The 14,007-nt window shown below is 37.2% G+C and overlaps 2 protein-coding genes across 2 annotated transcripts; one reads left to right on the top strand and one right to left on the bottom strand.

Moving 5' to 3' along the window:
• The first annotated feature begins 662 nt into the window (after positions 1-662).
• LOC102805107 (uncharacterized) lies at positions 663-4,408 on the top strand. Its single transcript, XM_085503935.1, has 3 exons — positions 663-985; positions 2,194-2,674; positions 3,678-4,408. Exons 2-3 carry the CDS (start codon positions 2,635-2,637, stop codon positions 4,406-4,408), a joined length of 771 nt encoding a protein of 256 aa, XP_085360061.1. The 5' UTR covers positions 663-985; positions 2,194-2,634.
• A 2,556-nt stretch (positions 4,409-6,964) lies between these two features.
• LOC144344796 (uncharacterized) lies at positions 6,965-7,450 on the bottom strand. The gene has a single exon (XM_078006594.2). It carries the CDS (start codon positions 7,448-7,450, stop codon positions 6,965-6,967), a length of 486 nt encoding a protein of 161 aa, XP_077862720.2.
• Positions 7,451-14,007: the final 6,557 nt, after the last annotated feature.

Raw genomic sequence — 14,007 nt, 5'->3', positions numbered from 1 at the left:
GAAATATAGAAAAATGTGTTGCCAATATCTTGTCACGTTAACGTCTATTGTCATTAATTCATTGTTTATGGCTATCAGTATATTATTCTCAACATGATAGATTGTGGCTGGTCACGTGATAATACATCGCCATCCAATATTATGGAATGTGTAAATAATTGAAACATATAACTGTTGGCACCAAACAGTAATAGAAATCTGAGGCAGTAATATGAATAGCTTCACTATGTGATCATCGGTGATGTTTAAGCTAAAAAAACTGTATACATCATTATAGTTCGTATATCTGTGTTCCAAACCAATCTTTTTCGACGACACAATTTCACGATAAGCAATCTTTGAATTCAAACTCCATATACACATTCGTTTACAGTAGTCACATAAATAGTTGTTATAGTTGTTTTGAACCAGACGTTTGGCCTGGAATGAATCTTTGCTGTGTCCTCACCAATATACCAGGCTGTAAACAGCGACAATAAAACAACAATTAACGATGATTACGACGTCTAGTGCCTGGCGAAATCATATCTTTGAAGAATTTACCCGCATATACACACGCCAACGCTGTAATTTGCATACAATAGGCTGTCAATGTCATGTGACCCCCGTTTCACCTTTCTGTTATAACATGGACGTTGTAACTAGTATCTGCTATCATAACTGTGATGTTATGTGATGTCATGTAAACTACATAGAAGATGACGTGTCATGACATCGGCAGCACGTGCTTAGCAACTGACAGTCTTATGTCGACATGTGTTCTTATCACATCAATCAAAGGTTAAGGTAGTGAATTTGATCGATACGAGATAGGCCGCGACTTGATTCAAACAACAAAGATATATAGTTCATGACCCAAAACAAAGGACATTTTGACGTGTATCTGATAGACCTATCAAAGTAAACGTCAACGACACTGCGAGGGCATTTGGCGGTCTACACGGCCTTGATGACCAACTTGTCTGTTTTGTCGTTTCTCTTGTAAGTAAGTACCATACAAGTTTTGCAGTACACGCAGTACTTGGGAATCGAAACGTTTATTTTTTTGAACCAGATTAGATTCTGCCATTGCATAACATTCAAAAGATTTATATGTTGTTTAGCTCGTACTTCAGTGGGACACTGTGAGATTTATTATTTGGATTTAAGCCACATTCGCATTTATTATGTTTGCGTAGTGTACGCAATTGCGTAGTGTGTCTACTATTTTTACTTTCCTAGACACGTAAACGATGACGCCGACGTTTTATTAAAATATTCGCTAAATGCTATACAATCACGGCATATTATGCTATGCCAATGAAAGGCCTATGAACTAAAATAGCAACCGTCTGATCTCTGGTCTTGTTAACAACAGAATGTGACGTAAAGCTTTATATAATGACAATGATAAATATGTATTATAATGAAATGTGTTCTTTCTTACAAAGGTTCAGTGCAACTGCATGCGAAATGCGTTATAATCCGGGCATTCAGCGTAATAAATCTATTATGGCGTGGACACGCTATTTTTATGGGGGTTAAGGTTCGATATGACTTAACAGGCTGGAGAGGTGTCGCGTCTCCTAGATCACCATGTTCCGCACCGGCTATAATGTGTGTATCTAGCCCCTTGAGTACGTCGTATTTTTCGGCTATCCTCTCCCTATATATGATAGGATTCTTCAACTCGTCGGGTTTTTTCGTCGACAACAAATGATGAGATGATTGCTTTGGCCTTATTGAGTAACACTGTCATCTTTCCTCGGTGTGCTGACCGCGTTCCCATCCAGTTGGGAGACTGTGGCTGTATTTGCGTTCCTTAGCCGTTCTGGACTCGGCACCAAAGATGTGGTGGTTAGGGTTCGATGTGACTAAACAGGCTTGAAACAACAGAGATGGGCTGACCATGAACACTTTATTGGTACTACTAGTACAAGGCTAATCACTTAATAGCTCAGGCGGGAAAGTTTCATGCTACCAGAATGCGATTGGTAGATAAAGGCTTATCATGATAGGACAGTTACGGTATCATGGATGTACATGATAGGCCGAATTTAACTATCTGCGACTGGATAACTGTTTCTATTCAGAATTCGAAAGTGAATAATTTCCAACCATTTTTTCCCCAATCTTTCATAATTTAATACACATTTTAAATACAATTACCGATTTTTGTGAGTGCGTAATAACAATTTAATGATTCTCTTGCAGATTACTTCCCCCAAAGCACATGACATAACGGACAGAGAGTCGCCAAATCCTGATATTAAATACCAGAAGCTGACAGGCGACAGATCCGCAGAAGCTGCCCGTCTTTTAGCGGAAGCGTTTCACCAATTCGAGCCAATGACCTCATAACTGTGATGTTATGTTATGTGATGTCATGTAAACTACATACAGGATGACGTGACATGACATCGGCAGCACGTGCTTAGCAACTGACAGTCTTATGTCGACATGTGTTCTTATCACATCAATCAAACGTTAAGGTGGTGCATTTGATCGATACGAGATAGGCCGCGACTTGATTCAAACAACAAAGATATACAGTTCATGACTCAAAACAAAGGACATTTTGACGTGTATCTGATAGACCTATCAAAGTAAACGTCAACGACACTGTGAGGGCATTTGGCGGTCTACACGGCCTTGATGATCATCTTTTTTGTTGTTTTTGTCGTTTCTCCGGTAAGTAAGTACCATACAAGTTTTGCAGTACACGCAGTACTTATTTTTTTCAATGATGAAGCCGTGTCACCATCTGCCAACATTTGAACAATCATTACAATAAAAACTGCTATGCCAATGAAAGGCCTATGAACTAAAATAGCAACCGTCTGATCTCTGGTCTTGTTAACAACAGAATGTGACGTAAAGCTTTATATAATGACAATGATAAATATGTATTATAATGAAATGTGTTCTTTCTCACAAAGGTTCAGTGGAACTGCATGCGAAATGCGTTATAATCCGGGCATTCAGCGTAATTAGTCTATTGTTGCGTGGACACGCTATTTTTATGGGGGTTAAGGTTCGATATGACTTAACAGGCTGGAGAGGTGTCGCGTGTCCTAGATCACCATCTTCCGCACTGGCTATAATGTGTGTATCTAGCCCCTTGAGTACGTCGTATTTTTCGGCTATCTACTCCCTATATATGATAGGATTCTTCAACTCGTCGGATTTGTTCGACATCAAATGATGAGATGATTGCTTCGGCCTTATTGAGTAACACTGTCATCTTTCCTCGGTGTGCTGTCCGCGTTTCCATCCAGTTGGGAGACTGTGGCTGTATTTGCGTTCCTTAGCCGTTCTGGACTCGGCACCAAAGATGTGGTGGTTAGGGTTTGATATGACTAAACAGGCTTGAAACAACAGAGATGGGCTGACCATGAACACTTTATTGGTACTACTAGTACAAGGCTAATCACTTAATAGCTCAGGCGGGAAAGTTTCATGCTACCAGAATGCGATTGGTAGATAAAGGCTTATCATGATAGGACAGTTACGGTATCATGGATGTACATGATAGGCCGAATTTAACTATCTGCGACTGGATAACTGTTTCTATTCAGAATTCGAAAGTGAATAATTTCCAACCATTTTTCCCCAATCTTTCATAATTTAATACACATTTTAAATACAATTAACGGTTTTTGTGAGTGCGTAATAACAATTTAATGATTCTCTTGCAGATTACTTCCCCAAAGCACATGACATAATGGACAGAGAGTCACCAAATCCTGATATTAAATACCAGAAGCTGACAAGCGACAGATTCGCAGAAGCTGCCCGTCTTTTAGCGGAAGCGTTTCACCAATTCGAGCCAATGACTTCATGCCTGCAGATTCCTCTCGAAGCTGAGATTCAATTCAACTTAGCAGTGTGCAAGCGAAGTGCTTTGCATGGTGTTTCTGTTGTTGCTATCGATACCAATAACGATAAGTTGGTAGGAGTTTCCACTGGGTTTATCCGCCAAGGATTTCTTAATCCAGAAGAAGGCGACACTGCTCTTATACCAGAGAAGTTCTCCGATCTGTTTGATCCAATGTATTCGGCAGTCGATGAGCTATACGTAGGAAATCCTTTTCAAGATTATCCAGATTTTCAGTCTAGTCGCATCATGCAAATTATAAACATCGGGACTCACCCCGAATATCAAGGAAAAGGTATTGCCAGCAAATCAGCAGAAAAACAGATATGCCTGGCAAGGGATGCAGGGTGTCGCTACATCGTCGTGGAGTGTACAGGGCCGTACACACAAAAGTTGTACGCAAAGTTTGGATTCCACACTGTGAATGAAATTATGTATGACGAGTACCATTATAAGGGGAAGATCCCATTCAAAAATATCAAGTCTTGTTCGTCCCTCATATTGATGATAAAACAGATTTCGGGCTGTGATATTGACACACTTACTCCATGATGACTGCATAAATTATTCAACTCATTGTATTTTAGTTGGAACAGAGATACGTTTAATGTAGGTTCCGTTCTAACATTCTTTCATGCTCTCAAACGTGGTACACAACTGATATATACAATCAAAATAACATTTCATAGTTGACCCGATAAAATATGACAAGGTACACGTCATATTGCATATTATCCATGTGTTTGTTCTTGATGACCGAGTCAATGTCGTTCAAGGTTTAAAATGACAGTTACAATGCAAACATGTTCATTGCATCTACTGCAATTGTTCAATCAACTTTGATTATAAATTATAAACGTATGACATACTTGGATTGATATGTCAAATTAGCCGCCAATTGGCCATATTCCATCAAATCACAATACCTTATTTGTTGTGTGAACCAAATATTACACTTTTGGAAGGATTATGAGAACAATTACTTTGTTTTAGTATTTTGGTGATGTGTGGTCGTCAGTTTGATTTTGTGTGTAATATGTATGTTATATATATGGTATATAACCGTGTGTTGTCGTCTTGTAACCATTGTATTATGTATATGTATCTATACTCGATGTATGATAATGTTTGGAATAAAACAGCTGATACTCTACTCTTTTTTGCGCAAGAATTACGTACATATATAGATAATGAAACCACAGATTTCCGTTGAAAATGTTTCTTTCATGTTTGTGTTGTGTTGTATTGTATTCATGGCATTTCTGAATAATAGTTAAACAGTTATGTATTTTTGTTAGAGACTTAGAGCTGATCGTTTGGATTATATGCAAATTCACACAAGTGCGTCGTAATCTCAACCAATTGAATAATAGTTATGAAAAAAATGAACTATCGACCAGGTCTCTGACAATTAACGCCTGCCTAGTGCTGCGTTCACAATATGTCTGCAAAAAAATGGTGATCTGTGTTGGTAATCTTTTTCTACTTTTTTTAATAAATATGATGTATACAGTCGAAAATAAGCACTGTTGCGATTATGACTGCATATTATAGACTGCATACATAATACTTTATGAATAGTCTGGTGTTTTAGGTTGAAACATTACATGTGTATCTGTTGTTGCAGTAATTCGAAACAAAAAAGAAAGGTGCTTGAGTTACTCTTATGAACTTGTGGAAATGCCATATACATAACACTGTATGTGTTTTCTGAAGTGCTTCAAATAAAAAATAATGTGGAAGAAAGTCACTCTCATGAGCACATAAATGTGCTTTACACATTTGCACTTTTGTGAAGCACTTATAGTCCGGTGATTTTTGGTTAAAATATTGAGGTGCTTTCGTTTTCTGAAGTGCTTAAAATTAAACTGTTTGCGGGAAATTGTTTAATCCACGTGTTAGAATGCTCTGTGGGAATTTGAAGTACCACCAAGAGTATCAAACGTCATTGGATCACGAGGTACTTCGCATATAAGTATTCTTCCACCAGCTGATGCGTGGGATAGTACTGATATGTTGCTCAGTAATTTAATAATTTAAAGTCGAAACATTATAAAACTATTTCCTGAATGAGGGGATGTCATTATCATTTCATTATATTCTTTATGGACTCACAAGCTCAGCTCACAAAAGCCTTATCCAGTCCATAAAGGTTTTATCATATACCTTATTAATTATAGTTATATTTTTACCACGGCGTGACCTCAAACACACGACGTAATTTAGAATGACGCATTTGTTTTGAATGATGAAAGCTGGGCCAGATGTGATACAGGAAATTATTGCCCTGGTGTGAGGGCGCACTTCCCATAGCGTTGCGAGGCCGGCAATACGAGGTATATGATGTCATACTGTTTACCTACGAACACCCAGTTCGAGTCCCGGACTATACTTTAATTTCTTTTCACTCAATTGTGTTAGTACTGCTTGTATACAGTTAGTTGCATTTATGTTTGCCCTATCAATAAACATTTTTATTTTAATGAAGCATTTAGGTTTCCGTACAACTCTTTGTGTGCCTTACAATGTACTTACTCCAATAAACACTTTTCCGAAAACACTAAAAGACTGCTGTTTTGATGGAAATACAGATGGTTTATGATAATGCTCGTGTTTTCAATTAAATCTGTTATTGTACCATAATGAATTTCGTCACAAATCCATTCGTTCCACAAAGTTAATTCAAACCTCATGACTTTGTCTCATTTTACACTTATCTTATTAAGAAAGGTACACTCTACGATGTTAACAACCATGGCGTAATAAATAGATAAATTTCAAACATTATGTCACCTTCTTTCAGCCAATTGCATAATTTTAGTATCATCACTCTCAATTGTCAATATATATTACCCAAAAATTATGTTTCTAGCTAGCTGTTTTTAGTGGTAAAGAGTGTCTATTACATCACTTCACTTCACATCCACAAAACATTACATCACCTCAAACTTGCATCACATTCGTAGCAGACAATACCATATCACATCACAACGCACCATATCACATTCAAATCACATCCCGATTTACTTATTGCATGATTTATGTAGTCTTCACAAACCATAAAATTTCAAATTTATTTTATATAACTTTATTTATTAGCGATTGTCCTCAAAACTGTTTTACAAATAGTTTCGCTGCTGAGCACACTGTGATGTTAGCGAATGGTTTATCTTCTTTGGTTGTATAGTTTTTATATGAAATTTCACCAATACACTCATAACCTAATCTTGAATACAACATTTGACTTAATGACCCAGTACATGCTGCAACAATAAACTTCACGCCCTTTCCTCTGGCCATTTCACCGCGCATGCGTGCCAATTTGGTGCCAATACCCATGCCTCCATAGTCTTTATGTACCCCTAACTTAATACTCTGTAATACAATGCAGTCACGGTTGTTAGTGAAATCGGGATATTTGTAGAAAGCCATTTCCAATTCTTCCAGGAAAGGAATGATTATTGATAGAAAGGAAGTGGATTCTGGCGTGACCATTGGGTGATCTGTGTGCCCTTTCTCAATGTTGTTGCCATGGCAAAGCTTTCCAGTAATGGCTCCAACTACCTCTCCAGTGACGTTATCAATAGCAACCATCGACACACCCTCCTCCGCACAGTCTGTGCATAAACCGATGTTTGCTGATAATTCAGCTTCATAAGACGGGACAACAGTTTGCGTCAGAGGATCACCATGAAGAAATGCACCCGTCAGTATATGTGCAGCTTCATCAACGTGACATTTCTTCATCAATTCATATCTGATATCAGAATTACACTTGGAATACATCTTGGCCAGAACCTGCATGAAACCGAAAGAAATAGCCAAATGATTTAACTTTTTAATGAGGCAATTAGCGACAGCAATACAGTTATATGACGATTTCGGTTTCAAATACCCCGGGAAAGTGTTCTACATTCTTGGTGTAATTAGGCTCATATGCAAAGGATTTTCCACACAAAAACGACGAATTCGACCGAATTGTGCTAGCGGTTAAAAGCTTTTTAATTGATTTGTGGAATTCTGAAAACTCAACTTTATTTACTTTATTTAGTTTCAAGCCGTATTCAAGACGGCTGCCCCATACAGTAAATAACATTCATTGTACGCCAGCTGACTGTGAATAGAAACTGACTCATAGAAAACCTCGTAAAGTGGCCTAAAGTGACTTTACACAAATTTGGGGTGACATCGCACAGAATAACGGAAGATTCTGACTGAGCAAAATGAGCAGTGATGTGTCAATAATAACGTTAATTTAGTATTTATAGTTTCAAAATTGGCCAAGCATCTTTTACGGTTTGACGTCGTGGTGAACTTGGTAAAGTTTGTTTCATATGTCTTATATAAACCAAATTATACCTTGTTTAAACGTTGGGTGGACCTCCAACCAACATTGACCCCGGCTGCCTCATTCATGGATTGCAAAAAATTCATGTTAAACGCCGCAATAGGGGCAATAACAACTGTTGACGTGCTTTGTCAAAAGTCTATATCCACACACGTCACATTGCACTGATCTAAGACTAGTAATACAACTAGTTTGAGCACTGATGAACTGTTGCTTATAGGTTTAGTTGGTTTATAGAGGCGTGGTGATTCATGTGATTGGCCACTGGCACCATCGTTCACAGTTTATTGGCTCAATTCAGTTGTCACTTTTATTGACAAGCTAATAACACAAATTCCCAGAGGCGTGAATGGGTATAGCTGTCCAGCCAGGCTTGCTCCCATAGACCATAGACCTGAGTTACATAGGCGTTCCGTAACGACAAAACTATTAAAGAAAAGCAGAGGTCTGGTTTTTGTTACTCCATACATAAAATTTGAGATCTATGAATAGATTCTGGCGATAAAAACATCTTGTATGTGCTGCGAAATGCTATAAATATCGGGTATAAAATGGGCTGTGAAGTAGACGACAAACGTCTTCTTTGTATGACGTCATTTCACCTCGAGAAGGCTAATTGATAACATCATCAGTGAACATTGATAATTGAACCCATTCATTCTAGTACGTCAATCCCATAGAAGTGCTACTATGAAATACCTTCTTAACTGACAATTTAAAAGTTGAAATATGGTGAGGTGTTGTGCGCATGAATGCCATAACGATTCATGTTAAGTTTGTAAACATTGACACGCTATGGCCATCTGACGCATTCGCAGGTGACGACTACCCCGCTTTAATTATTGTGGTTTTTAGCCCTCAAATTACTGAACATGATCCCCTTGAATTACCACCAATGTCTGTCCTGTCTCGGCTGATTGTGTTGAATGACAGACGTCGGCACCGATGCCCTCCTAAACTCAACATGGAGAGACGAGTGACGATGATCGCATTCCAAACCAATCATTACAGGGACACGGTCTATAGGCATTTCAAACAATCAAAATTATTATGGAAAGACGAGATATTTACAAACATACTGTAATTCCAAACACACGCAAAATTAATTATGTTTTATGTTAGGCTTAGGAATATTTTCTTTCATTGAGCTTTTTATTTAATTTCTTGACTTTCTGTGTTTTCTCATTGGGAAAAACAACAATAATTATACAGTTGTGAACACATCGTAAAGAGTCAACAAGCAGGAAAGAAACCCATTCATTACAGATGTACTTCGCAAATCAGACAATCATACCGTACTTGTGTTTTTACATTGTTGTGGTGGCAGTATGTCATGTTAGAATATTGTTTAAAATAAAATATTCCATCCCAGTCAAATCTAGGTCAAAAGGTTACGTGCATATAATTATAGATAGTTACAAACAAAAAATATTTGAATTGTAGACGGCTATTCAACGTCTTTGAAAACCAGAATAAAGTAGGCACATATATACAATAGCGATATGGTAGAGACATCATGTTCATTATTGACGTCATTGACCAACGCCCTCTAGAGACGAAATGACGCCTTGCAAAGAGTACGTTTTATATCCGATATTTAGGGTATTCCGCAGCACATACAAGTTGTTTTTTTCGTCTGAATTCATTCACATATCACAAATTTCATGTACAGAGTAACAAAAACCAGAACTCTGCTTCCCTTTAAAGCGTAAGCTGTTATGTATCGTATCCATTTCCATCCTCGTGTCGTTGAACTACGATGTCACGACAATGGCCAGTAATATAATATACGTACGCATGCGTAGGGTGCTCGCTGCGGTAAAACATAAACAAACAATTTACTGTACGGCGTTCCTACTTTCAATCTCCTGTTCCATCGAAATGGTGAAATCACTAAATTACTGACTGGCGATATAAACGCTACTACTGATGCATAGCAATATTAAAGATAATATTAAATATATTAATATTAAAGGCATTCGTCTCTATGATAGCCAAACAAACTGGCACGAAAATAAATCGCCATTGTAATTGCATTTTTGTTTTTCTTGTGTTTCACACACCCACGAATAACGATTGTTCTTTTATAAATGTTGTTACATCACCATACGTGCCCGTACACATCAACTCAAATCACGGCTCAACACAGAATTTCGGCCCCCAATATTAGGCTGTATGTGTATTATAATGAGTCACGGCATATCGAATAAAGCTGGCGTAAAACTAAATCAATTGTCAACCAACTCATAATGTCCCCAGTTTACTCTGTACTCACCTATAGCAGCTCCCTGAATTTAGTGTGTGATGGGCTTCGGTATTTATCTATACGGAGTTTTAAATGCAGACCAATTCGTGACGATACACGATACGCAACTAAATGAGGACTGTTGGTGGACCTGCTATGTCAGCCCACACTGTTGAACTGTAGATTACTGATTTAAGGGTTGATTCGGTTTATATATATAAATGCGTGATGATTGGTGGACTCCATAGCTCAGTATCTCCTCCTACGAATCTTGCAGCAGTTAAAAACTGTGACATAGCTCATTCTACTTAGTTTGACCATGGAGGTAAAAAGATATTTTTTTACCTCCATGGTTTGACCGAAGAGAGACCACCGATGCCGTCATTACACCGTATCAACTACGTCCCCGCGCAACTTGTAATTTAATTCCGATTGGCTTTTTGTGGTATTTCAAACTAAAAACTGGCACGACGAATACTTATCGTCCGTAGACGAGTATTTCGAACTCATCAGATGACGGCAGCGACAAGAACATTTCAAAGAAAAAATACGTGCAACGTAATACAACTGTCGAATTAGAGCATGGGCTAACGTGATCAATGAAGTATAATATACGCGGTCCGTGGATAATTATTATAAAAAACCAAACGCAACATACCGGGGATGGACTAACTAAAATTTAGTAACCGTGTCAGGATAAAAAAAAAGAAAAATAGTTGAGTATTTCACAATGCTAACGGAATATTACGGAAATAAAATAAGCGTGCCATCTTAGCAAAATCTAGGTCAAATGGTCGATTTGCGAGAATATAATAATAACAGCAAAAGACGCACTAGTAACAAAGGGGTCGGAAAGGGGTATTTTTCTGTAATCAATTGTTTTGATTTCCGTAATAATGTAATTTAATGCGGAAGGGACGTCACCTGCGCACGCGTGGGAATTGTGTCACAGGCGACGATAACAACGCATGCTAAAAACGCAAAGGCTCATGAGTAAACGCTTGTTTGTAATATGATATGGCCATCTGACGCATGCGCAGGTGATGACTCCCCCGCTTTAAATGAATAAAAAAACGTAATTTCGTAGACATAGGCAAGGTGTAAAATATAATCAGCTATTTTACTCATAAAAAAATAGTACAAAGATCTTATTTTTAAGCGTATAATGCATTTTCCACATTAAACACGTAATTCGTACGCAATTTCTCTCTAGAAGCCCGATGTCATGCGAAAATACTTCAGTTCGCAAAACCTTCTGGGTGGGGTCGTTGGATCTTGTATTTCAGATGCGATTTTTGCCATATACTAGTACTTCCCGTTGGGGATAGTTTAGTGGATTATCATATATGATGTGGATTGTTAAATAAACGTTCTGCTAGTAGTACATGGTGTTTATGTCACCGTGACATGATGGAAACTTCGACTACTATTGAATGTTGATGCATCGATGTCAGAGAGCTAGTTGTTACGTATATCTCGAATGTAAGAAGTTTCGACCAAGGAAGACAGGAAAAAGGGGGTCTGGGGGCGTCTGACATTAATACTATTTATAAGGCAACTAGAATAAACTGGATTAGAAGATACTCTGATAAATCTATTCAACACCCGTTGAAACTGTTTTTGATAAAACTTTAAAACAAGTAGGAGGTAAAGAGCTGCTTTTAAAATGTAACTTTAAGGTGAATTTGCTGAATCAACAAATAACTAGTATGCTAACTGTGTGGTCAGAACTCACAAAGGAAATTCTCCCAGTGATGAACAACAGAAGATATAGAAAAAAATAATTGAAAACCAGTTTATCAACCCTCGATCCGAAATTTACCATATACACCAATTTAATATCAACATAGACTGTTGGGAGCATTTTTATCGAATACCACTAATAGCAACTATAGATACAAAACTTAGGGAATTTCAGTTTAAGATACTGCATAACATTATTACCACAAATGTACATTAATTCAAAATGAAACCACCAAGAGTGGAGAGTACACAATTTACATTCTGTTAATCAGAAGAAGAAACAATGTTTTACAAATGTCAACATGTAGAGATGTTCTGGGGGAAACATTTTTATGCTGTGGGGAAGGAAAATGGATCTTAGGCACAGACTTAGGGACTAGCAGATTATAGTAGGAGATGAATCACTGTCCTGTCTCACACATTTTCGTGTACTGCTTGGAAAACGACATATATATCTCGATGTAAAAAAACAAATCAGATTTTTATGTGTATAAGCAGTATGTGGAAACAATACACAAAATAGAATTGTACATTGCCAAGAGAAAAAAACAAAACCAGATCCCACAATGGGAAATGGAGAAAATATGTAGACAACTTCCAAGATACAAGTGAATGAACACGAATAATAAAATAAAGGAACATTTGAACGAAAATACACTTGTTGAAATCCAAGACAAGAATCTATCTGTAATTATACTTTATGAGAAAAATTGTTAAGTTAAGCATCCAAGAAATGTATTTTTAAAAGGAAACTCCAATAAAAAGTGATAAATACAAAAAAAGTTTCGACCACTGAAGTATCGGACACACGTATGTTTTATATTGATTGTTTTATATCGATTGCAAGTCTATATATTTATATTTAAATTATTTATTTTATTACTTACTAATAGCTCGCACGTTGCAAACACAGTGTATTATTTATTTATCAGATGTATGCATTAATACACTACGCGTTGCATCATGGGTGTAGGCGTACTATTTAAATATTTATTTAAATAGTTATTTACTAATAATAACTCCTACGTTGCAAGCACGGCGTATTTATTGGCGTATGACTTAAAACGTACAAGTTTTTTAGTAAACATAAATAAAATAAATATTTAAAAAATATAAATATGTGTAAATAACTGCAAGAGCTCAATCGTTAAGAAACTAAACCATTTCCGGGTGTCAAATGATGACAGACTTCCGCTCATCTTTCTCGCAACATGGAATTATTTTGGAACCACCCAGGCATAGTATTTTCTCCGTCGTTCTTGGGACCACTCAGAGATAATATTTTCTCCCTTTTTGTTAGGGCCACTAAGGGATAATATATTTTTTTATGGAACCACTGAGGGATAAAAATATGTCTTTCGTTCTTGAGACAACTCATGGATAATATTATCTCCCTTATTGGGACCACTCATGGATAATATTATCTCCCTTATTGGGACCACTCATGGATAATATTATCTCCCTTATTGGGACCACTCGTGGATAATATTATCTCCCTTATTGGGACCACTCATGGATAATATTATCTCCCTTATTGGGACCACTCATGGATAATATTATCTCCCTTATTGGGACCACTCGTGGATAATATTATCTCCCTTATTTGGACCACTCGTGGATAATATTATCTCCCTTATTGGGACCACTCATGGATGTGAAGCTGAACTGAAATTTAACATATGTCGCACTTCTGGTTACTGATAATCAAATACTAAAGCGGCCAATTTCGTGAACAAATCAAATTTGTTATTTTTGCTCCTAATTTAAATTTCGAATAAAGAATATCCATCAAAGATAACTTTGTAAACATGTTAT

The sequence above is a fragment of the Saccoglossus kowalevskii genome, chromosome 9, assembly GCF_978046115.1.
Source record: "Saccoglossus kowalevskii chromosome 9, keSacKowa6.1, whole genome shotgun sequence".
Taxonomy (NCBI): domain Eukaryota; kingdom Metazoa; phylum Hemichordata; class Enteropneusta; family Harrimaniidae; genus Saccoglossus; species Saccoglossus kowalevskii.
The sequence above is the reverse complement of the archived record's forward strand: the minus strand, read 5'-3'. Positions and strand labels throughout refer to the sequence as shown.

What these genes read in the sequence shown, in the direction of transcription:
- LOC102805107 (XM_085503935.1), top strand. Translation starts at nt 2,635, where the DNA reads ATGATCATCTTTTTTGTTGTTTTTGTCGTTTCTCCGGTAA. An exon ending in TTTTGTCGTTTCTCCGGTAA is followed by an intron (nt 2,675 to 3,677) that starts GTAAGTACCATA and finishes ATTCTCTTGCAG; the next exon opens with ATTACTTCCCCAAAGCACAT.
- LOC144344796 (XM_078006594.2), bottom strand. Translation starts at nt 7,450, where the DNA reads ATGGTTGCTATTGATAACGTCACTGGAGAGGTAGTTGGAGCCATTACT.